The sequence below is a fragment of the Epinephelus lanceolatus genome, chromosome 4, assembly GCF_041903045.1.
Source record: "Epinephelus lanceolatus isolate andai-2023 chromosome 4, ASM4190304v1, whole genome shotgun sequence".
Taxonomy (NCBI): Eukaryota; Metazoa; Chordata; class Actinopteri; order Perciformes; family Serranidae; genus Epinephelus; species Epinephelus lanceolatus.
The window spans coordinates 28,263,518-28,287,008 of NC_135737.1; the positions used below are offsets into that span (position 1 = coordinate 28,263,518).

General features: G+C 41.9%; 1 protein-coding gene across 4 annotated transcripts in view; it reads left to right on the forward strand.

The window, feature by feature from the left end:
* The window catches only part of grik4 (glutamate receptor, ionotropic, kainate 4), a 438,583-nt gene that overhangs the window by 342,760 nt on the left and 72,332 nt on the right, over positions 1-23,491 (forward strand). For all 4 annotated transcript variants that reach the window (XM_078167104.1, XM_033632251.2, XM_078167102.1 and 1 more), the window contains exons 9-11: positions 11,508-11,669; positions 17,010-17,162; positions 19,475-19,579. In XM_078167104.1, coding sequence (XP_078023230.1) covers positions 11,508-11,669; positions 17,010-17,162; positions 19,475-19,579 — 420 coding nt within the window. The remainder of the gene's footprint in view (positions 1-11,507; positions 11,670-17,009; positions 17,163-19,474; positions 19,580-23,491) is intronic.

The following is a 23,491-nucleotide window of genomic DNA, read 5'->3' on the forward strand; positions in this document are numbered from 1 at the left end:
ACAGGAGCAGGAAGATATTCTCCATTAAATATGACCGAGTAGAAAACAGAAACAAAATGTTTATTCAGAGCAAAAGCTGGATGAGGCAGCAGGATCTCCATCTTTCTGGGACAAAAGACCACAGTGAGCTGCTGTCACCATCAATTCACCAGAGCTGAGCCAGCAAAGCTCAATCCCCTTTGCTAGTCAAGATTAAATGTGGTTGGAGTTTGTTTTGATCAGGGAGCTTGGAGTCCTGTGAGCTGCTTTCCCCCTGCATGTCTCTCAGACCACCTCAAAAATAAAAGTAAATGTGAGGTATTAAATTATAACATACTACTTGAACCAAATGTCGACATGACCGTTAGAAGCCATACATAAGTGCTGACCCTCAGAGATTTTGGTCCATGTTGACATGATAGCATCACACAGTTGCTGCAGATTTGTCAGCTGCACATCCATGATGAGAATCTCCTGTTCCACCACATCCCAAAGGTGCTCTATTGGATTGAGATCTGGTGACTGTGGAGGCCATTGGAGTACAGTGAACTCATTGTCATGTTCAAGAAACCAGTTTGAGATGATTTGAGCTTTGTGACATGATGCGTTATCCTGCTGGAAGTAGCCATCAGAAGATGGGTACACTGTGGTCATAAAGGGATGGACACGGTCAGCAACAATACTCAGGTAGTCTGTGGTGTTTAAACCATGCTCAGTTGGTACTAAGGGGCCCAAAGTGTGCCAAGAAAATATCCCCCACACCATTACACCACCACCACCAGCCTGAACCGTTGATACAAGGCAGGATGGATCCATGCTTTCATGTTGTTTACGCCAAATTCTGACCCTACCATCTGAATGTTGCAGCAGAAATCCAGACTCATCAGACCAGACAACGTTTTTCCAATCTTCTATTGTCTAGTTTTGGTGAGCCTGTGTGAACTGTAGCCTAAGTTTCCTGTTGTTAGCTGACAGGAGTGGCACCTGGTGTGGTCTTCTGCTGCTGTAGCCCATCTGCTTCAGGGTTGGACATGTTGTTGGTTCAGAGATGGTCTTCTGCAGACCTTGGTTGTAATGAGTGGTTATTTGAGTTACTGATGCTTTTCTATCATCTTGAACCAGTCTGGCCATTCTCCTCTGACCTCTGGCATCAACAAGGCATTTTCTCACTGGGTATTTTCTCTATTTCAGACCATCCTCTGTAAACCCTAGAGATGGTTATGTGTGAAAATCCCAGTAGATCAGCAGTTTCTGAAATACTCAGACCAGCTGGTCTGGCACCAACAACCATGCCAAGTTCAAAGTCACTTAAATCACCTTTCTTCCCCATTCTGATGCTCAGTTTGAACTTCAGCAGTTCGTCTTGACCATGTCTACATGCCTAAATGCATTGAGTTGCTGCCACGTGATTGGCTGATTAGCTATTTGTGTTAACAAGCAGTTGAACACGTGTACCTAATAAAGTGGCAGATACGATTTGTTACACAGTTTCAGTGCTGAATTTAAGCATTTTTGCTACTTTAGAATTCATAAAAAGGACCTTAAGGAACACCATAGAAAAATCCCTGCTGTAATTTTAGTGAATGGCGAGCACCTCTGTTCTTGAAAGTACTGAGAAACCCCCTAATTTTCAGTCTGCCTATGAAAACCATTCATCTTCTGAATGCCTGAGATCTCTGGTTAGTGGCTGTAAAGTTTCTATAGGTCATTTTATACAGTGATATCAGTTTGAGCTATCCCAGACATTTCCTGTATATAGTGTGTTATTTTCCTGCCTTGGCCTCTCTATCACACAGTGAACATCTGGTCTCAAAGCTGAGGGGTTGCTCAGTCTTGATGAGAAATACTCAGGTGATCGATGTGAAACACTCAGGGCTTCACCAAGATGAGCAGAGTTTAGATGGAGTCTCATCTCCATTATCTGCTGCCTCTCCCTCTGTGGGGTTTTTTTCTGTCTCAGTTATTTCAGCCACCCACTCCTCCGCCCCACCGCCGACTCTGCAGCCTTTGAGGTCCAGGAACCGTTGTCAGTGTCCCAACAAAACAATCTGCACTTTGGATGTGAAGCTTTTCAATTAAAAGAAGCATTCATAAATAAGACATTTTTTGACTTTGTAGGTTATTTTTTTTCCTAGATTTCATTTGCTTTTTGCGCTTTCAGCTGTTATGTTCCTCCATAAAATTCTGCTGGGATTTGAATGAATAGTTTACTGGAAAAGATAGACTGTTTCAGATTCCAAACATATGCTAGTGTCTGCAATATTCATGGTGTTTTTGGCCTCCACCAGCCTCAGAATTATTCTGGGCATAAGGTCTCTGCCTCACAAATAGGCTGTTACTGTTGCAGGTCAGACGTAATTCTATGAATAATGGAATAAATTGGTCATTTGTTTCCACCACTCCGCAGGAATGCTGCCAGATTGTTTTGATGTATGCGGCTATTAAATGCTTTCAAACAAAGCTAATGTATCAACCCCAGCATGCTGTGCTAAGATATATTCATGGTCATCTTGGAGTGAACGCATCTGGCCGGCCACTTGGACTGATATAAGTGACAGGTTAGTGACATGCGCATGAGGGATCACTTGGATACAGTCCATGCATGTGCGGTGCACTGACGTATCCAGAGAGCAGCCGGTGGAGGAGCTGCAATCACAGCTCTCATGTCCAGCTGCAGGAGACTATTGTGTTGCATTTCATGAACGCAAAACTCAGTAAATCATTTATCCAATTTTTCCCATTACATCCCAGGTTCATAACAAGTCTGTAGGCATGACATTTGGTTATGCTCCCTCTCTCCTCCTCCTCTCCTCTCCTCTCCTCCCAACCCACGCTCTCTGAGAACATCGTAATTAAGAGGCTGCAGGAGGCTTTAGAGCTCAGCCTGAATTTACGTGGCAATTGATACAAGCATGAAATGACTTATTGCCAAAAACACTGCATGAACATTCCAGCTATTAGAGAATAATCAGTGTGCCACTAGAAATGGATTTCATTACAGAGTGAAGCCCAGGCTGAGGCCTAGAGGTTTTACCCGGTTATACCCTTCCCCCACTATAACAGGAGGGACGTCATTAATTAGCAGTTTATCATTAGGAAAATCAATATGCAATTTACAGAAATGTTACTCAATCATAGGCTACCGGAGCCTGTCTCTTCTTTCACGGGGCTGCCATGCTAGATAAGGAGTTTTTTTTTTTTTTTTTTCAAATTGTCAATTATGATTATCACCACTGACGGCTCTGTCTTTATCTGGGGCACATTTTACAGAACAGAAGATAATGTCTTTACCATTTTAGGATACAGCAACCAAAGGAAATGCCACATGACTATGTCTCTTTAAAGCTGCCATAATCAGATGACTACATAATGACTGTGTAATGTGAAAGAGGTCATTCTTGGTGACAGACCCACAATAAATTATCAACCGTCTCAGCAGTTGCCCTCAAACCTACAAAGCTTTTTAGCATCTGTCAGCTCATTTTTTCCTTTTATTGCCCTCAACTTAATTGTTTGCTTTAGTCTCAAAGCTATCATCAGCCTCGTTTCCAGTGGCAGCAAATCCTCTGGTAGAGCCACTTTATGCTATCTGCCTGGCACCGCACAGCACAATGGTAAAGGCAGCAACTAGATGGTGAACATAGTGAGACACATAACAGCTTACAGTCTGGGGAAAACAAAGTCAGTGATTTCTTTCTGAACACATTATACATTCTAGTAAATACCTGTTGGCAACATTGGAGAAGACAGGGAACTGTGTAGTACTGAAATGTGGAGTTAAGACGTTAAATTGTTTTCCACTGATTCTGTGTCCAGAATTTTTCATGCAGGCCTGAAATCACACTTAACATAACCCCTCCCATACTGCATATAAACCAGTGGTTCCCAAATGGTGGGTTGCAATCCAAAAGTGGGTGGCGGGTCCATTATGAATGGACCACAAGTGACTCCCAAATGTGTTAAATTTGTTAAAAACACACTTTCTTTTTAAGTACAGTGAATTTAAGGCACAGAGCTTTTATTTTGAAGTGCAGTTTCCTGCTGTAGAGTGAGTGACTAACGGACAGCTACTTGACAGAGACAGCAAACTAGCTCGACAACACGGTCAAACGCAAGTATGATGCTAAATGTGGTAAACTGTGTGGACCTTGAGCTAATGACTAAGGAGAAATCTGGACCCCATAGCTGAACCAGTTTGGAACCACTGATATAATCTACATTTCTAACATGAGAGTGAATAGCATCAGTGTCATTTTGTTTACCCCTTGTGTGCGAGCGGCAACTTTGCTACATTCAACAAGCTCTCTTAGCTATTTCAGTCTAATAAATGCATGAATAAACAACTCTGTTAAACGCCACAATCATATAAACGTAAGCAAAATAGTTGTCACTAACGTACCTTTCAGTCTTTCAGCCTAAATCTGCTCCTCGGTCAGCTGGCAGTTACTGCTCACTGCTGTGGGTGCACTGTGTGCTAACATTAACAGCTGCTAGCTACTGAACAAGAGCCTGCACTTATTTTGACAAAAGCACGACAGCTAAAGCACCTTCTGTGAAAAAGCACTCGTGACTAAAACTACAGCTTAAAAACATATATTGAGGTGCAAATTATTTGCAGGAAAGAAAGGCCCCCAGTGTGTAATGGCCTTAAAAGTTAGAGAAATCCCTTCTTTTTCTGGTGTATGTCCTTAGATCTTCAGCTCTGTTAAGGCAAGCCAGTCTAGTGTTTCATGGTCCAGGTCAATTAGACCATGATCGCCCTTCAGAGGCCAGTGTTTGTGGCAGCTAGTTATTATGTGTTCCACAGTTTGTAGTGGATCCCGACATTTGCAGTGGGCCCTGTCCCTGAGACCCCTGAAGCATCGTACGCCTGTCCTCCAGGCGGTTGAGGGTTGTCCATTGCTTTTGGGGCAGGTTCTGGCCGGGAACATCTGTTGGGTCTTCAACATAGTGGTGGAGCCTTGATGGTTCTGCTGGCTTCAACTGGTCCCTCCATCTTGCCTTAATCCAGGCAGCCTTGGAGGTATCAGATGGTGTTGTACGGAGCAGTCGCTAAGTGTCGCTAAGGGGCACCTGGACACTGTGGTGTCTCCAGAACGATCTTGTGGAGGAGGTTGGATTCACTCGTCTGTGCCTCGTCGTGCGAGGACCAGTGTGGCTGCCTCTTGTCTGATCTCTGCTGCAGAGCATGCAGCATACAATCTTGCAACTACTCTGTAGCTACTTGCAGGAGAGGCCACGTGGAGGCTTTCCTCATCTCCCCAAGATACATCGCCCAGGAGTTGGTAGAAACCAAACACAGAGCTAGAAGTGAAAATCCAAAAACAACAGACATTTGTCCAGCACAAAAACACAAAACAATTACTTGTGTTTAATTTGTATGAAAAACTATTCCCATGAGTCATTGCAACTTCAATTCATTGTTCTGACTCATTTGACATTATTACAGTGTTCATCTGCACCACCATTGACTGGTAGTTCTCAACTTCAGCGAACTCCATTAATTTTAATGCCACAGTACCAAAGTTCTTCACACAGACAAACTGTTCAGATGACTCAAACTCATTGAAATACTGAAAGTTTTCATATTCACAATATGAAAAAAGTGACAGTGTGAGGCAGCATTCCCTGCACAGCATGCATGCATATTACAAAACTCCATATACCCTCTAACTTGCATTTGAAAGGCTCGTCTATCGACTGCACATCTCTGGTTGAGGTATCAGTGTTTCAGTTACGGGATGTCGTACCATGCTTGCAGCAGAGATGCAGCCCCATTCAGTGGATGTCCTTGGAGCCTAGAGAATCGCTATAATCTCAGCATTTCTATCCTATTTAGGGAGATGAGATCAATGCACAAAGAGGAGAGCTGAAAGAGGCTTGTTGATCTAAAGAGGTTTTTGCTTCATTTTGGATATCCTGTTTAGGATGGTGGATTTGAAGAGGCTTACACTACTGCAAAGAAATATGTCTGTGCATGTGTGTGGATGGGTAAGGAATGTGTAGGGGGTGGTGGGGTATGGTTCATGACAGGGTCTCCCACTATCTGCAGCATCAGTCCTCCTGGGACCTCATTATTCACTGCTCAAGCTGACTACATCATAACAAACACCAAGTGGTCACACATTCGGGCATTTCTGCCAGTGAGGGTATATGTGTGCATGCGTGAATGGTCTGTTATGTGAGGCGTAAGAGAAATCACTGAGAGGATATAAAAATCTATATAAAATGATAAAAGAGACATTGAGAGAATAACAAAGGAGACAGATATAAAGAATAGATGAGACAGAGACTTCCAGATTATGAGGTTTTCGGGGGGAGAAGGGCAAGAATTGTGGAGGTGAAGCAACAGTTTTTGGTTGGTTGGCCCACATCCCGGCTGCTGATTGATCTCCAGGTGACAGCCGGTGTCGGGGGCCCTCGGCCAGGCTGTCACTCCCTCGCGCTCTCCCACCCTCCTGCCCCGTCTCATCTTCGCTCTGTCGCTCTTTCCTTCTCCCCCACTGCTTTTTAAGCTCTCAGTTGTGCCAACTAATCTCTCACCTTCTTCTCTCTCCATTGATTCAACTTTTAGCTCTCTCACTCTCTGTCTCTCCATCCTCCTCATCATCATTCTGCTCCTCCACCCTTTTCACCCCAGTTGGTTGGACAGTTGGTTACTCCGCTGCTCTCTCCTGCCCTCCAACTCTGCCTCTTCATTCCCCCACTGCGAGAAACCAACTGTCCTCCGCTGAGAACCGTCCATTTCACACCACCTATTTAGTATGCAAGAGCGCATAATTGCTCATGTGGAGGGATTTAGTCTGTGTTTGTGTCCGACCGTATGTGTGTGTTTGAATTTGAATGTGCGTGTGTGTCACTGTCTGTGCCCCGAGAGTGTACGAATGCAGCACATTAGTTTTCTTCAGACATAGCCTAAGGATATTTTGGTGACCTTGGTCTTAAGTGAGTATGTGCGTGTGTTGCTCAATTATAGGGATTTCATTTTCCTGCGTGTGGGTGTGCACACGCACTCTGCAGTTAGAGTCTGTGCGTGTGCTGGCGTGCACATGCACATGCATACATACAGGCACCCTTGAGGGGCATGCTTAATGATAGGCTCGTTTGCAGAGCTCTGCCTCTAATGATCTATTAAAGTACACTTAGCCAGTAATTATATGGCCAGTCCCAAAAGGCTTATGAAGCCCCACAAGGGATAACTAAAGATACAAGATAAGAGAAAAGCCAATGTGTTTTATGTCATGCACGAGTATCAAAATTATGATGGCCTTAACCTTTGAGTTTATGAAGAAGAATAAATTAATATAAAGGAAACTGTCAAACTAGAATATTCTTCTTATATGATCACATATGTTCTTAAAATTAAGATGTGTATGAAGTGTTCCTCAAGCTTTGCTGAGCAACATTTAATTCCTCTCTGCACTCTTTTTTTTTCAGGCTTTTACTTATTTATTTTGTCTTTATTCAGAAGTACAGCCTAAAATCGAGGGAGCCAGGCTATCAGTTTCACAGAATTGTGTTTTTAAAATTCAGTAGAATAGTTACCAAGAACAGACGGCCTCTCCTCTAACAAGACCATCAGACTATTATTCTAGTCATTAACAGAATTGTCTCATGAAGTTCAAGAGCAGCTAGAAGCCCCTCAGATTGCAATGCCTCATCTTTTAATCAGGATATACATATGCTGTTCAGATGTGTTTTACAGCTATGTTTCTGCCTCACATCAGAAGTGATGAATTAAAACTATTCTCTTTGCACTCTCTTTATAGTCTCAAACATTTCTGTCAGCTGTCTTTTTGTTTGTTTTGTGGTTTAAAATCAATCTTTGGGCTGTGTTTTTGTGGAATTGGGTGCAAGGGGAATCCCAGCCACAGGCTCAGGCACATATGCAATCCTGGTGCAGTGCAGTCCAATCAGAAAGTACTATTTGTGCAGGATGAATAACAAACAAGTTAGACCAGATTTCGACAGGTGAAATTACTAGTGTAGGCAGATGATATGCAGACAAACAGCGTGCATGGGTACGGTTGTAAGCATGGCTAGCATCAGGGGTAAATATAGACAGTGCAGGCAGTGCCCACTCTCTCTAGAGCAGAGAATGGGCCCCAAGTGATTCAACTTGCCATCTCAGAAATATGCCTGTGTTCAAAGACGAACTCACGTTAGATTACAAATGATGTCATCTGCTATATATGCCCTCAGCAAACCCATCTCTGTCAATGTTTCTTTTTTTTTCTTTTTTGTGAAACAGTAACAATCTATGACAAAATTATATGTTTATTTTACAAAAACGATATAAACTATGAATTAAGTATTTAAAAAATCCATTTAATGAATAATCCATCCATCCATTTTCATCCGCTTATCTGGGGCCGAGTTGCGGGGGCAGCAGGTCAAGCAAAGCACCCCAGACGTCCCTCTCCCCCCAATGCTTTCCAGCTCCTTCTGGGGGACCCCAAGGCGTTCCCAGGCCAGATGAGATATGTAATCCCTCCAGTGTGTTCTGGGTTTGTCCTGGGGCCTCCTACCAGTGGAACGTGCCCGGAACACCTCTAATGGGAGGCGACCAGGAGGCATCATGATCAGATGCCCAAACCACCTCAACTGACCCCTTTCGACGCAAAGGAGCAGCGGCTCTACTCTGAGCTCCCTTCGGATGTCTAAGCTCCTTACCCAATCTCTAAGGCTGAGCCCAACCACCCCACATAGAGGGGTCTTGTTCATGAGTGAGGGTAGAACGGGCTCATGAATCATTTCTCATTTTATTTGGTATTTCTGTCATATACAGATTGCAGTGATGATTGGTAATATGTACATTGATGTTGTCCAACGTCAAGTCTGTATTTGATCATGTGATGATACTATAAAATATACAGTAGCTGTTTCAATGCAAAATCTGGCACTAGGGCCCATCATGATAGCTAAACTGGGGCCCATCCTAACTACTATACACCACTGGCTAGCATGTTGAACGAGAGGTCAGAGTTACCATCTCTCTTAAACTGGCTGAACATTGTGATTTACATTTCAAAGTTTAATCAGCACAAAGTGAAGGAGGTGGGGCCAATTCAAGACTGGAGGCACTGCTTCCTACTAAAGATGAATCGGCAGGGCAATCCATTGTGACTGCACCTTTATTAGGAGGAAAACATCAGCAGGTGGAGTTGGGCTGGTAATGGTGACTAATCAGATGTTCAGCTCCTCTCATTTACTTAAAAGGCAGCAGATAGTTTCTAAATGGGCCAGGAGGAGAATCAAGAGAGTTTCTCATTGGAGAAGATGGTTTTTGTCTGGAAGATGCAAAGTCCAAAAGCACGAACATATTTTTCTACCAGCCAGGACAACGGGCCTGGTATTGTTTTACTTTGTGAGTGTGTTTGTGTGCGTGTCATCTTGGCAAAATGTGGTCCTGGAGACACTAATTGTAGCAGGAACAACCGCAGAGTATTTTGCCAGTTATTTGTGTGTACGTCTGTCTGTATGTGGTTAGATTTTGTCACTGCAGTAGCGCCATAGCCATGCAAGATGCAAACACAAAACTGCAATCACAGGTGTGTAGCTGAGATCAAAGTGAAGGCAGAGTTTGAAGATAGGTGTGGTCAGTGCAAAGGCGACTGAGGTAAGGGGGAAGAAGGAAAGGGGGCATTGCGCCATCTTGCGAACGCATCACAAGATAGTCGCTAGTTTGTGTTGTTTGTAACTGCACACCAATTGAAGATAGACCACACAACTTATTCCTGTTGAAGATGTCCTGCTGCTCAGGCCAGGCATCCTTCACATACAGCATCTCACACGAATCTTTGCAACCCACTAACTCCCCCTATCTCTCCCTCTCACCTCTCTCGTTATATCCTTGTGGCTCATCTTGACGATCTCCACACCTTCCTGGAATATATTAGCAGAATTCACCAGTGTTGTTGGTTTTTAACATGCAGCACAGCTGCCCCGCTGTACGCTAGCAAAGCTAAACATTTGGGATTTCCAGATTTCTGAGAGGTTGGCACTGTCTGGGGATAATAAGCCTCCCACTCAAAGTCAATATCCACTGCATCTCCTGCCCTGCTCTGCACCGAGTCTGTATCAGCGCAGTCACCCACTGGTGTCTTCACAGTGGAGTGACTCATGCTCCTCTTGGTCTGAGAGCTTTTTCCACCTACCTGCTTATCAGTTATTTAATTCACTGACCTATTCACTCTTTTTGTCTGAGCGTCCATTATCTGATTTGCCTAATCCCCTCTCATCCATTTTCCTCTTACAGATGAAAAAGGCCATTTTTCTCCTTTTCATTTTTCTGTTGAAGCATAGCCATGCCTTAGACTTTGTAAGCTTTGATATCTGCAGGAGACAGTTAAGGTTTCCCTTTGGCTGAGTGAAAAATGTGTTTTGGGTTGTTTTTAAAAATAAGATTTTGGCCTAATCCTTGAGGCTGGTACCACACACTGCGGGTTTCTGCATGGCAGGAGGTCTGAAGCGAGCAGTTGGCATCTTTGATCATTGTTTTCAATTGAAAAATAATTGCTTTCTGACCAATCTTGGTGATATACACCTCTATCTTCTCTTCTACTTGTCTTTCCAACCTGTTTACCATTGGAACTGACATACTCGCATGTATGCATTGTCCCATTTGTTCTCCCCATGCTCTCTGCCGACTGGTCTTACAACACTCCACTGTCACCTGACACCTCTTTCCTCCCACACCACGCCTTTTTATTTTCTTCTTCACCATCCCCTCCAACCCCTGTTATCTTCATCGTCTCTGGCTTTGGTGACAGACAGGTAGACCGGGCTTGGTCCGGCTGTCATAAGCTGGATGGAAAAACAGGCTGCCAGGGGAAGGCTGCCACCTGAGGGGGTACTAGGTTCTGACACCTCTATTAACCTTCAGGAAACGTCCATCCCCACTCACTCACACCGCCCCTCCTCCTCTTCCTACTCTTCCTCATCTCTATCCCCGCCTGTCCCCTGTCTGCTGTTCCCCAGGCAGAGAAAAAACAGCTTGTCCCTAGAGCAAAAGAGCCAAATAACAAATACCTGTATTTTTTTTTCTCCTCCTAACCTGGAGCATTTCAATATGCCATGGATTTCTGTCTCACTATCGCAATTATCTATCAGTCTCAGTGTCCTGTCTCAGGCTCTGTCTGTCTGCCTCTCTCTTATTTCAGCCCCTTAGCGTCGCAATCCAGTATGCCTACAATGACCTGTGTGTCAGGAGCAGCATATGGCCAGTGCGAAATGCATGATTCTGTGCAGTGATGCATAGCTAAATGGCAGGAATAAACAAATTGCTGCAGCTTTCTTATGTCAATCAGCCGGAATAATGGGAGTTGATGAAAACTAAGTGAAGCGGATTAAATCGGATGTAAACATATTTGATTAACACACACCCTCTTACCTTGACAGTGATTCGATGTATAATTTGGTGTTATTTAAAGTGAATTACAGCAGATCATGGCGGAATATGACAGCTCCTATCTAAATCAGCTGCATTCACTAATCTCTGCCTGCCTCTGTCTCATTCTGCCCCGCAGGAATTCTCTTTACTCCGACTGGACGACATGGTTGACCAACGAGTCAACATAGTCGGTTTTTCAGTCTTCAACAACACTCATCCCTTCTTCCAGGATTTTGTGCTAAGCCTCAACCGCTCCTGGCAAGAGAACTGTGACCATGCACCCTTCGCTGGCACCCCAGTAAGTCCATACACATGATGTCACACACACACACACACACAGAGGACTAAAGTAACCCTTGTAGGAATAATGGATGAACCCTTTTTATCTATTTCCTCACCCAAATCCAAACAGGGTCTTCCGAGGCATTACTCTGCTGTATCTCAAACTCACCCACTAAAACACAGAAGTCACTTAGTCACAAAAATGCCTCGGAAATATACAGGGATGACATTTATCCAGTTAACTGTTGTAATTGCAGGTGTAGCTGTAGGCAGTTGTTGTTTTCCAGACAGCTCATTAGCACCGTTTGCCACCTTCCTTATTACATTTATAATGGCATCCTCCTTGTTAAATTTGCTTCAGAGGAAATGCAAAGCAAAAGAGCGGCTTACCTTCACTGCATCCCCCCTTAAATCGTCCACTGTTCTCATCTAAACATTGTCTGCAGCTCAACATTTAATGTACCTCGCTCTGCATATTTGAATGACTTCAAAATAGCCTCAAATCACACAGCTACTGTTTACACGCCAATGACTGAAGACTATTGCAGGTTTGTTTTTTAAGAAACTTTAAATGAAGATAATTTGTCTCATACTGGCTTAACTGCTTTTCTACATTTGAGCCAACCACTCTAGACAGAAAATTTGGCCCTGGTGCTTGAACATTTTGTATTGTCAGCATAACACTCATGCTTATTTTATGAGATTGGCTTATCTGAGTTTTGGATGTCAGATTCAGCAAATAAAATGTCGTAAATGACCTGCATAAACATGATGAGTGTCACCTATTCATAAATAGGCGCTCGTTTATGAGACCAAATTTTATGAGTATTATCTCACTCCCCAGTAATGCCTCTCAAGGCTCCTTCGCCCATTTGTCCACAAGTGTCACTCATAAAAACGGCAACTGAGAGTAACAAGAAGAACTTCAGCAGCTATTAGATTGAATTCCTGCTCTCGGAGTCCAGTAAAAACAATCTTAGAGTATTATCTCTTACATGTAGTGGAATTTACTGTCTCTTAAAAGAGACCAAGCATGAACTCCTGGTTAGAATTCTATCAGTGTTCTTTGTTCAGGAGGTTTTTACCAGAAGCCAAATTAGCCACAGAGGTCTCTTCCTCTCCAAAACCAGGTGATTAAAACCCTGAATAAAGCAGTTTCAGTGTTTCTCTGATGATGTTCAGCTTGTCAGAGATGGGCTGCTAGCCCAGCACCCGTTAATGTGCACTCACCTTTAATCCCTGATAACTTAAGATCCAGACCTTCAGGAGGTTTTTACTGGGAGCCAAATTATCCACAGAGGTCTCTTCCTCTCAAAACAAACAGACCCTGTGCTTTAAACCAGTAAAACACTGAATAAAGCTGTTTGACATTTTAAAAAATATGTGTTTTTTTTAAACAGCTTGTCACAGTGGGGCTGCTAACTGGGATAATTCACACGTTACAGCCGCTCAAGAGTCAGAAGCAAGTGATATAAGCATATATATGTATATATATAAAAATATATGACAGAGTATAATTGTATAATAATAGATGTGAGACTAATTACACAGTATAAGCCTGTGAATGTATTTCCAGGTGATTATACACTAAAGGAAAGATACTTATTATACGCTATTTCTGCCAGTATATCACCCTAAATCCTACATACTGAACCTTTCACACATACAATTACTGTATATAGAAATCAATATTAAACCATTAATATCATCCATCCATTTTCATCTGTTTATCCTGGACTGGGTTGCGGGAGCAGCTGGCCAAGCAATCATCAATACCATTAATGTTAAAGTCTTTTAGTTCATTTATTAGTTTTGAAACCAACCAAGCTTGTAGTATAATTGGGTTTATACTAAAATAATAATATCAGTAGCAGTAGAGGAAAGTGATTAGTGAATGAAACAGTCAGAAGGTAACGTTTTCTGTGTATTTCAGCCCAATTTCTTCAAAGTAATTAAAATAAAAAAATGTTCTTGTCTTATTGTTTTCAAAGCATGTGATGAATAAATAGAAATTACTGCTTAAAAATACAGCAAGAACCTACAAGAACAAGACGTCTGGGTGCCAAAAATAGAACAAAAAAAAAACAGTGTTTGCAAATTTTCTTAAGGGCTTCATTAGGAAACAGAAATTCAATAAAGGAAGTTAATGAATGAATCCCTTGGTCTCTGTTTGAAGTTTAGAGAAGGTAGAAAAAACAAACTAACGCGCACCCATCACCCACTTCTACCTCCAACAAGCCGGGTGGTGAAACAGGTTAAGAATAGTAAAAACACAGCATGAAAAAAAATCTTGTGTTTTGCACACAGCAGGTCACTCGGATACTTGTGAGCTGCGGCAATTAGGACTTGTGACTAATTAGCTAATAACTAGAGAGAATAAAGGCTGATGAAGGCAGAGCAAGAAAGTGATTAACTCATTTAAACATGCACATAGATAATATGCTGTCTTTTCATTAACAGTAATTAGGTCTGGAGGAAATGTAGCTGTGGGGCTCACACGTACAGCAAATGCATACAAGTGACCTCTTTACATGTGTAGAGCCTCGACATTCAGCGCATTCCAAGACAAAGACGTGCACCCTGCCAACTGATCATAAAAGTCCTTATCAGAAAATGCAATGCATTTTAGGAGTGTGGGTTCATAGGAGACAAATTATTTTAGGAAAAATTATATTGCCTTTAATAATCATGCAATTTTGGGAATCTTTATGAGACTGAAATATCAGTTGGAACACAAGACATGACTGTTCGTGTTAGAGAACATCAAACAAAACCAAAGGAGGGAAGATACAGTATTCATTTTTGTTAAACAGGCCTGAATAATGAAAGCAGCTCATGTTGGCACACAAACAGAGCACACCTCTGAAAGAAGAGCTACTACGCCGAGTGAAGACCACAATTCTTCTGAATATTTCCAGGTTTTTTTAGACCTCTTGAAGCATGTAAAACTTTGTGATGTGCTTTCTTATCTGGTTCTATTCAGTACATGTCACTGTAATTCTGCGTATCAGCCGCTGAGAGAATGCTGTGTAAAAAAACACTGATTTCAACAATGTGGCCGATACAAGCAGATGTGTGATCCTGTCTTTATTCTAAGGCCTTGTCTACAAGTTCACAGATATTTTTAGAAACTGATATTTGCCTCCTCTTTTTAAAAGAAAAAAAATCTGTCCGTGCGACCTTAAGTCAAAATTTCTCTGTACACACTAGAATGCAAAAAAACCCATCAGACACTCACTGGCGTTAGCTGTCTCCTACATCCCCTCATCACAAAGGTAGTTAGTTACTAGCATTACCTTTCTCAAAAAGCATACTGGAAATCTCAGCACTGTTGATTTCTGTTTGATATACAGTCAAAGGGCCTCACTCAAAGTTATAAGTGATGCTGGGAACATGAGAAAGTTTTCCCTCCACTCCTCATTGACAACAATCCCATTCTCAAATAGTCCCACCATTTGCTTGTTTGACCTGAGGCCTGTACTACAAAGCCAGATCATCTTACCCAGGATATCTTTTCGTTATCTGGTTTGACTAACCCTAACATTGGTCGTTGGGATAACCTGTACTACAAAGCTGGTTATCAACTAGTTCAGTCAACTCTGGGTTTTCCTATGCAGCCACGAGCATGTTCATGTTAAAGAGGTTCTACTGACCTCTAACAATATATAGGTTACTCTTTTTTTACATGAGACTTTGGACTTTCGTAAATGGATACTTTTTTCTTCAGTGATCTGACTGGTCAGAGGTCGGGGTGTTGACAGGCTGTGATCCAATACCGTGAAGTTAACTTGCTCCGGAGCAGGTTAGCTGTTCAGCATGAGTTACCATGGTGATTTATCCTGGTAAAAAGAGAACCAGCTTCATAGTACTGAAAACCAAGAGTTAACGCTGGAGTTACCTTGCTAACTCCAAATCTCGTTTCGTCGTAAAAGTCTCAAGCCTGGTGATCCAAAACTGTCGTTTCTGGTGGACTTTGAACTACAGACGCTGAGGTGGACTAAATGACACTGGGTGCAGCAGATGCCTCCTTTCATCCATGAAGTGGCGCAGCAGCACTAGGTTTAGGTGTAGAGTTGGCTGGTTATAAGACCAAGCAAACATGTAGTCCGCAGTTGTTGTTGTTGTTGTTGTTGCTTCAGGCTCATATTCATCACAGAAAGCAAAAATGGACATGCTTGAATTGAGGAGATGATGTCATTGTTTTCCAAATGCTCTGTTTCACACGTCCACATGCATTCATAGTAAAGAGAGTTTTGAAAAATCTGCACCTTAGAAGGCATTAGAACTGTTTGTGTGGACGAGAGATCAACATATAGAGAAAAATATCAGTTTTCAAAAATCTCGTATCTGTGTTCATGCAGACGGACCTATGACAAGAACAAAATTTACCTTTTGTACAAGCTATGTAATATTGATCCACCTGCTCTGTACGCCACACACAGTGATAGATGCGAACAAAGACAGACAGCCAATATGAACCGAAGATGAGTAAATGTCACAGCATTATTAGTCTCACATCACAGAAATCATTAGATACAAGTGTAATATCATCAGAAACATCGTAACACTTTGCACATTTGCTTTTTAATGCTGACTTAACAACCACCAAGACATTATTCCCATATGTCAAACCTAAAATGCTTCGCCTCGTGGTCGTAATGTCTTCACAGGCTGTTTGTGTACACCATATTGCTCTTAATGTGCAATCCACCAATTATGTTCGCCAATTCAAGGTTGTAATACATCACAGGTTTGCAGTTTAATGGCCTATTGTAGTTCTCTTTGGTCTCCAAAATTTACTGTGCATCACAATTCCTCCCTGTATCAATATCCACCAAACATCAGGGCCATTTTAACTCTACTGCAATTACACAGATGTACTGCACTGAATCTCAGACTCTCCCCTAAACTCTAATGCGGGACATCGTGCATTTTAATCAAATGTACATAGCAGGATGCAGAGGTAGTGACGAGGAGGCTGTTGGTACAGGGGTGATGAGAGGGAAAGCTGCCTCTCCCACTGTTTTTTGGCCTTCGCTGAGAGAAGCAGGCGGTAATTGGAATGGTCAGGGTGTGCCAGCTTCATTGGGGATAAGAGTAGGAAGGACAGCGTCTCTCTGAGAGACGAAGAGAGAGGGAGAGATGGTTTTCAACGCTGTCAGCAGATCAGAGTCTTTCTAATGATCTAATGGAATAATCTCACTGCCACTCCAGGGATGGGTTAACCCCTCACTGACCGCTAACCACTGACATGTTACACTTGCTGTTTGTGTGCTTTTGCAGCTGTGTGTGTGTGTGTGTGTGGGTGTTGGGGTGTGAATGCATAATGTTTTCACCTTCTTCCCTCCCTCTGCAGCTCTCCTCGGCTCTGCTCTTTGATGCGGTATACGCGGTGGTGGCGGCGGTCCAGGAGTTGAACCGTAGCCAGAATGTTGGCGCCACGCAGCTCTCCTGCAAGTCCTCCAAGATCTGGGAGCATGGCACCAGCCTCATGAATTACCTGAGGATGGTAAGATTGCCTCTGCTGGACATCATGAGAATAAGACGAAAGGACTGATCACTGCTCGCCTGAAAGGAGTAGTTTGACATTGTGGGAAATGTTCTTGAGTTAGATGAGAATGTTGATTCCACCCTCTTGTCTGTGTGGTAAAAAGCTGCAGCCAAGAGTTGTTTATCTTAGCTTAGCATAAAGACTGGAGGAGGGGGAAAACAACTAGCCCGGCTCAGTCTAAAGCTAATAAAATCCACCTACAAGGACTCTTAATGCTCAATAATTATTGTGTTATATCTTGTTCACAGTATTTTCTGCTGCTGGTGAAAATATCTAAGCTCTAAAATATCCCATTAACATGTGGAAAGTTCAGCAGGAGCAAAATAAGTGAGACACTGGATCAACAAAGACACGCGAAAACATAATATACAGCCTATCTGTATGCCAAAGCTAGTGCCAGCACCTAGTTAGCTTAGCATAAAGGCTGGAAGTGCTAGGAAAGGTTAGCCGAATGCTTCTAAAGTTCACAAATTTGTGTTGTAGCAAGGGCTCATGTAAAAACATAAAGCAGAATACAAAGGACATCATCAACCACACATGATCACAAAGAATCAACAGAGCTGAAGTAAGATGCACTTGTACAAAAGTGCAAAGTGCAAGTGTGCAGAGGAAGAATGAGCATACAGCCAGAATGCTATTTGCTATTAAGTATATCCATAACACTTGGGATTAAGGAATTGTTTCTCCAAATGGTTGCCCTGAAACAACGTCAGGAGGGCAATAGCTTAAACTAATCCAGGGCCTGGCAGTCCAATTAGCCCTTAGAGTTATAAGTGTCCAAAGCTTGGCCTGGCTTTTCCCTGAAATCTTACTAGCCGTTTGGACAAGACTTCCACGCCTATTCTTATTGGACTAATTTAGATTTTCAAACCAAGCAATTATACAAAAACATGAAATTAACATATTATTTTCATTTGTTTAATCTGTACAAAAAGCTGTTTCTTGGCCTAGCACAGTGACCTCCTGATCTTGTGACTGTGAGATTGCCAGTCACCAGCAGAGACTTGAAGAACTCACTGCGCCTTGCCAAAACACAGCCTGGCACATAACCCCCAGTAAAACCACAAGGAACATGATATAATGTGTTAATAAGTGAGCTGTGGAAGTCATGTTAGGTGGAGTTTGTTACCTTGAGATAGAGCCAGGCTAGCTGTTTCTCCCCGTTGGGGGGCGGCAGTAGCTCAGTCCACAGGGACCTGGCTGAAGTCCCCATACCTACAAGCATGGAGTGTGGACTGGGAGCTGGAGAGCGGGCAGTTTGTCTCCTGGGCACTGCCAAGATGCCCTTGAACAAGGCACTGAACCCCATACTGCTCGGGGTACCTGTCCAAGGCAGCCCCCTCGTTTTGACATCTCTTAATTTGATGCATGTAAAGGTCCTGTTTGTGCACGTGTGTGTATTTCAGGCCTTTGTGTGTACATGACAACAGAGTGGATTGAATTTCCCCTCAGGGATTGATAAAGTATATCTTCTTCTTCTTTCTCATTTTCAGTCTTTATGCTAAGCTAAACAGTTGCTTCATACTTGCTGCACATAAATCACAGAAAGACTCTTTACATCTGACTTTAAGAATAAATCATATTTCCCAAAATGTTTAACTATTTTTATTACTATTCAAATGGAAGATTTTTCATGTTTTTGTGCATTTCTTATTCTGTTTTTGGACTCTCTCCCTTGCACCAACAAGAAGGGCAGGAAATAACCTTAATTAGACAATGTCAGATAGCCAGGCTCATTGAGATCTTCGTTATTGCTTCACTTATGTTGCATATTAATTGGTTATTTTAGAGCCCAGATATTTTCGCTGACAGCCGATAATAATGTGTAGTCTGTGCTCTCATCGTCTTTAAAGATATGCTCCCGGATCCACTAGGTCAGTTTATCTCACCTCTACATTATACTGAGAGACAATAGAGGAGGGGAGATAAAGATGAGCTGTCAGTGAATAAAATGTGTTATCCTATTAGAGAGAAATGGCTGTAAGTGATTGGGCTATCGAAATACTCAAATGTGGCATGTGTTCGATATCAGACTGTTTGTCTTTCCCCCTCAAATAGACTAATGGCTCGTCTTTTTTGCGGTAAATTGAAGATATTACAGCCTTGTCTTCATATTATTATTCTTAATTTGACATATTTCAAAAAGCTGGTACTGAGCCAGTGGTGCTAATGTAGCCTACAGTTGTATCCATAATAGTTGCTGCTCAGAGGGACGCAGGCAGTATTTCTCTGCGCGTCTTTTAACGTGTTGCTGTCTCTGTGTTGGATAGGTAGAATTGGAAGGTCTAACAGGCCACATTGAATTCAACAGCAAAGGTCAGAGGTCTAACTACGCCCTGCGGATCATGCAGAACAGCAAGGATGGCCTAAGGCAGGTAAAGTAACTCCCAGTCTTACAAATCTGATGTTGGCATTATCTGTCTTCAAAATAATCACATGCTGTGGATTCGGGCAGCATCAGCACAGCTTGCTATAGCATAAAGTGCATTGGTTCAACTGAATTTACATATAAATAGTGTGGTATTTCAGAAGTGGCTCACACCAATTCTTCCATTTTCTCTTTAGATAGACGCTGGCCATAATATACCTGTTACTGCTGAACACAGAGCTCTTCAGCACAGCCCTGATCTCAGTAGGGCACTACTTCTGGCAAATTTTACAGTTGTCTTTATGGCAGTGAGGTAACTCCAGCTGGATCGTACAGCAGGGAGCTGTGATAACACTCGCTCAACTGACATCTTTTGGTGCAAACAGTCCCCATTATCCTGCTAGCAGAAGTGTCAAGGTGCCAGAGGACAAAATTTAATATTAGAGAGGCCTGTTTGAAGGTGCAAAGACGTGTATTTTTATGGAGAATTAATTTAGGGTAAAACAGAAGCCAGTAAGTGTTGGCTGAGTATTAATATTTTAGTCTTGTCTCACAAAACTACTCCAATATATCAGCAGGCATTTTGTGGGTGGTGCGATCAATACCAGTCACTCCAGTATTGCCTCAGTAGATGCTGGGATTTCAAGCTTCCTACACAAGTAGCCTTATTGTGCTCTTTCATAAAGTGAAAGCACTCTTCATGCACCACAGGGCCTTTCAGTCTGTGCCCCGAACCACCCGGCACAGTCTCCGAAACTGGTATCCTCTGACATCTTTCTGTCTCAGTTTCACACCAGGGAACACAGTTTCAAATGCTTAATTTCTTCCAAATTGAACACATTTACCAGAATTACAAGGACTGAAAGCAGTCGGTAATGAAATGTAAGTGACTAGAGGCTTTGAGCAGCTTTGAGTAATGACTGTTAATGGATGGATGGATGGATGGATGGCAGAGCTACTGGTGCTCTTGTGCTATGTACTCTATCAGTTGCTCAGGGGTTTGGCTATGTTACAGCAGAAGTTTCCAGTGTTTCATATCAAGAATCCACAAATTTAATGCAAGTACCTTATTTGAATTGGCGCTATATGACTAGAGAAAACAGAAAAAGGCTGAGGCATTTGCTTTCGTTCAAGAGGTAGAAAACCTACAGCTACCAGAATGTATCGTGCTGCACTTGACCAATAAACGCTCCCGTTGGTAGGTGATGTCTGGCCCTTTTTGCCACAGGAAACAATATGGCTGCAGGCTGGTGACAAACTTCCTTGAACAGTCAAACCGTAGGCTAAAATGTATTTCTGAAAACATTGTAGATGAGAAACAGTAACATAATCTTTGTTCATATTTGACCAGCACTGTGCCGTTTTATAGTCTGATCTGAGAGGGGCAGCTCTCTCTCTAGATCTGCTTCTACTTCTATCTGCGGTGGTGGGCATGTGAAAAAGTACAATCTATAGTTTGAGTGAAAATATCTCGGATGACGCAGATTTGAGCTGAGAGATGAGCAGGGAGATCTGGGCGCTGGTGAGATGGAGGGAAGTTTGCCACAGTTGATTTACACATCCTACCCACATTGTTTTGATACCAAACTGGTTGAACAGTAAAGTATCCCCTGAAGACACCAGTGTGAAAATCTTTTTTTTGTTTGGTAATAATATATGAGTGTACAGATTAACAGATGATTTGTGCTGATTACTAAGATTTAACAGAAGTCTTTGGCACTTGGACACCAGAGGGAGATATTTTGTGATCGAGGGACATATGAGCAGCAACAAGATAAATCCTCCATGGAGTCCTGACAGTGGCAGAGGTGGTCGTGGCTGATGACTCTGAGGCTGCTGACTGATGAGGCGTATGAGGCTGATGAATCTGTAAAGACTAGGTGGTGATGGGGAGGTGGAGGGCACGCACGACGGCAGCAAGAAAGAACTACAGTAGATAAAGAACCATATTTGATTGAGGAGCAGTACGATGATAGTCTGACAGAGATGGTGTGTTGTGTGCTATTGGTTGATTGTGAATTGGCTGATGACTCAATTGACAGCCCCAAACAATGACATCTAGAGATAGTGAGTGAGCATACATGCAAGGAGTGAATGGCAGGATGAGGAAGAAAACTTAGGCCTGAGCATGAAAAGAATCGTCTTCCTGACTGATCCTTTGCTAGAGCGTCATTTGTAAAACCATCCCAGACAAAACAACAATGTCTAAATACTAAAATGGAGAACTAATGGAGAACATTCGTTGGACCCCACTTTGGGAAGCAGTGACCAGGAGTTTAGTGAGGCAGGTGGAGGCAAGAACATTGCCTCAAATCAATGACTGGCTGGGGAAAATCTGTGCGGGCAAAGTGATTGCCCAATACTCTCCCATCCATCAACAGCATCTCCAAGTGCTCCAGTGGGGCTGAGCCGTCAACAGCAGTAAAAATCTGTGTTTGATCTCCCAGGTAAAAAATATAGGTTGTTTGTGAGGGGGAAAAATGGGGTCAATGGTAAATATCAGCACAATGGTAGCAGAAGCTGTGAATAGCGGAGTGATAGAGGCGTTGATCAAGATGAAGAATCTGGCTGTGGACATGTTTGCTTTCATGGTAATAGTCAGGTACCCCAAGGTTTCAGAATATTTATAAAGATAACATCTCCTATATGAGTCACAGAAAACGCTTAAATTCCCATTTTGTACACTGATGTGTTCTGACAGATATCGCAGTGGGTGTGATAACTGTGTACTGTGGAATTGAGGGATAAATAGGACTGTATTGGTGAACCAAGCGATGGGGAAAAATGCACAAAATAACCTAAAGATGGAGGGAATGTGTATGGATGAGTCATATAAGTAAAGATGTATTTCCAATTTCTTCTGCCAACCCTGTTTAAAGAATAGCAAGTTGTTTCCAAGCCAACGAAGTATCCAGTCACACTGCGCAACAGTACCTGATATTGTGTGTGACATTACAAAAATCTATTTATACGTAACAGTGACAGCCTCACAACATCTTTTTTTTTTTAAGAAAATGGGGCAGAAAAGTTTACAAAGTATAAAAAGTTGTGGACAAAATGTACTATAAGTTCAGCATTCAAAATGTTTTATACCAAGAAATCAAGTGACAACAGTGTTTGGGGGGAGAATCTGAGCCATGCATCACATATCACATTATAACTACCATCACTTCAGCCAGTATAAAGACACATAGAGAACTGCTCTAATGCATCATAACAGATAGTTCCTATAAAAGAAATAATGTCTCATAAACATCAATAATACACTGTGGTGTGACTTTGGGAGATTTAAATAAAGTGACAGCACTGTATAAGGTTGCTAGCAATTGTTTGATACTATAACACAATTATGAGGACTTTGAGCAGTATTTCCTGGTATAAGTATAAGACAAAAAAAATAATTACAATGATTATCAAAGCCATCTTTATTTTCCAAATTTGAACACTTGCTGGGCAGAAAACATAAATTTCATGTTACTGGTCATCTGTTGAAGGACACTAGATAATATGATGATATTAATATGAATATGTTAATAATATGGTAAGGTAATAATATTGTGAGGTAATATGAAGATATTAATATTTTAATATCATAAGTACTAGTGTTGAACACTGTAGCATATTGCACATTGTATTATTTTTATTATTTAATTACTATTGTTTTTGTTTTGATGCACATTTTCATTTTATTTTATTTTTATTTTAATCTGTTTTATTTTGTTTTATTATGTTCAATTTTATTTATTTTTTTATTTTATTTTGTTTAATTCAATTTTATTTTATTGTATTTCATTTTATTTTATTTTAATCTGTTTTATTTTATTTTAATACATTTTATTTTGTGTTATTTTATTTTATTGCTTCATATTTACATACCTCTATTTCATACTCTTACATATATTCTTACTGCTTATAATTC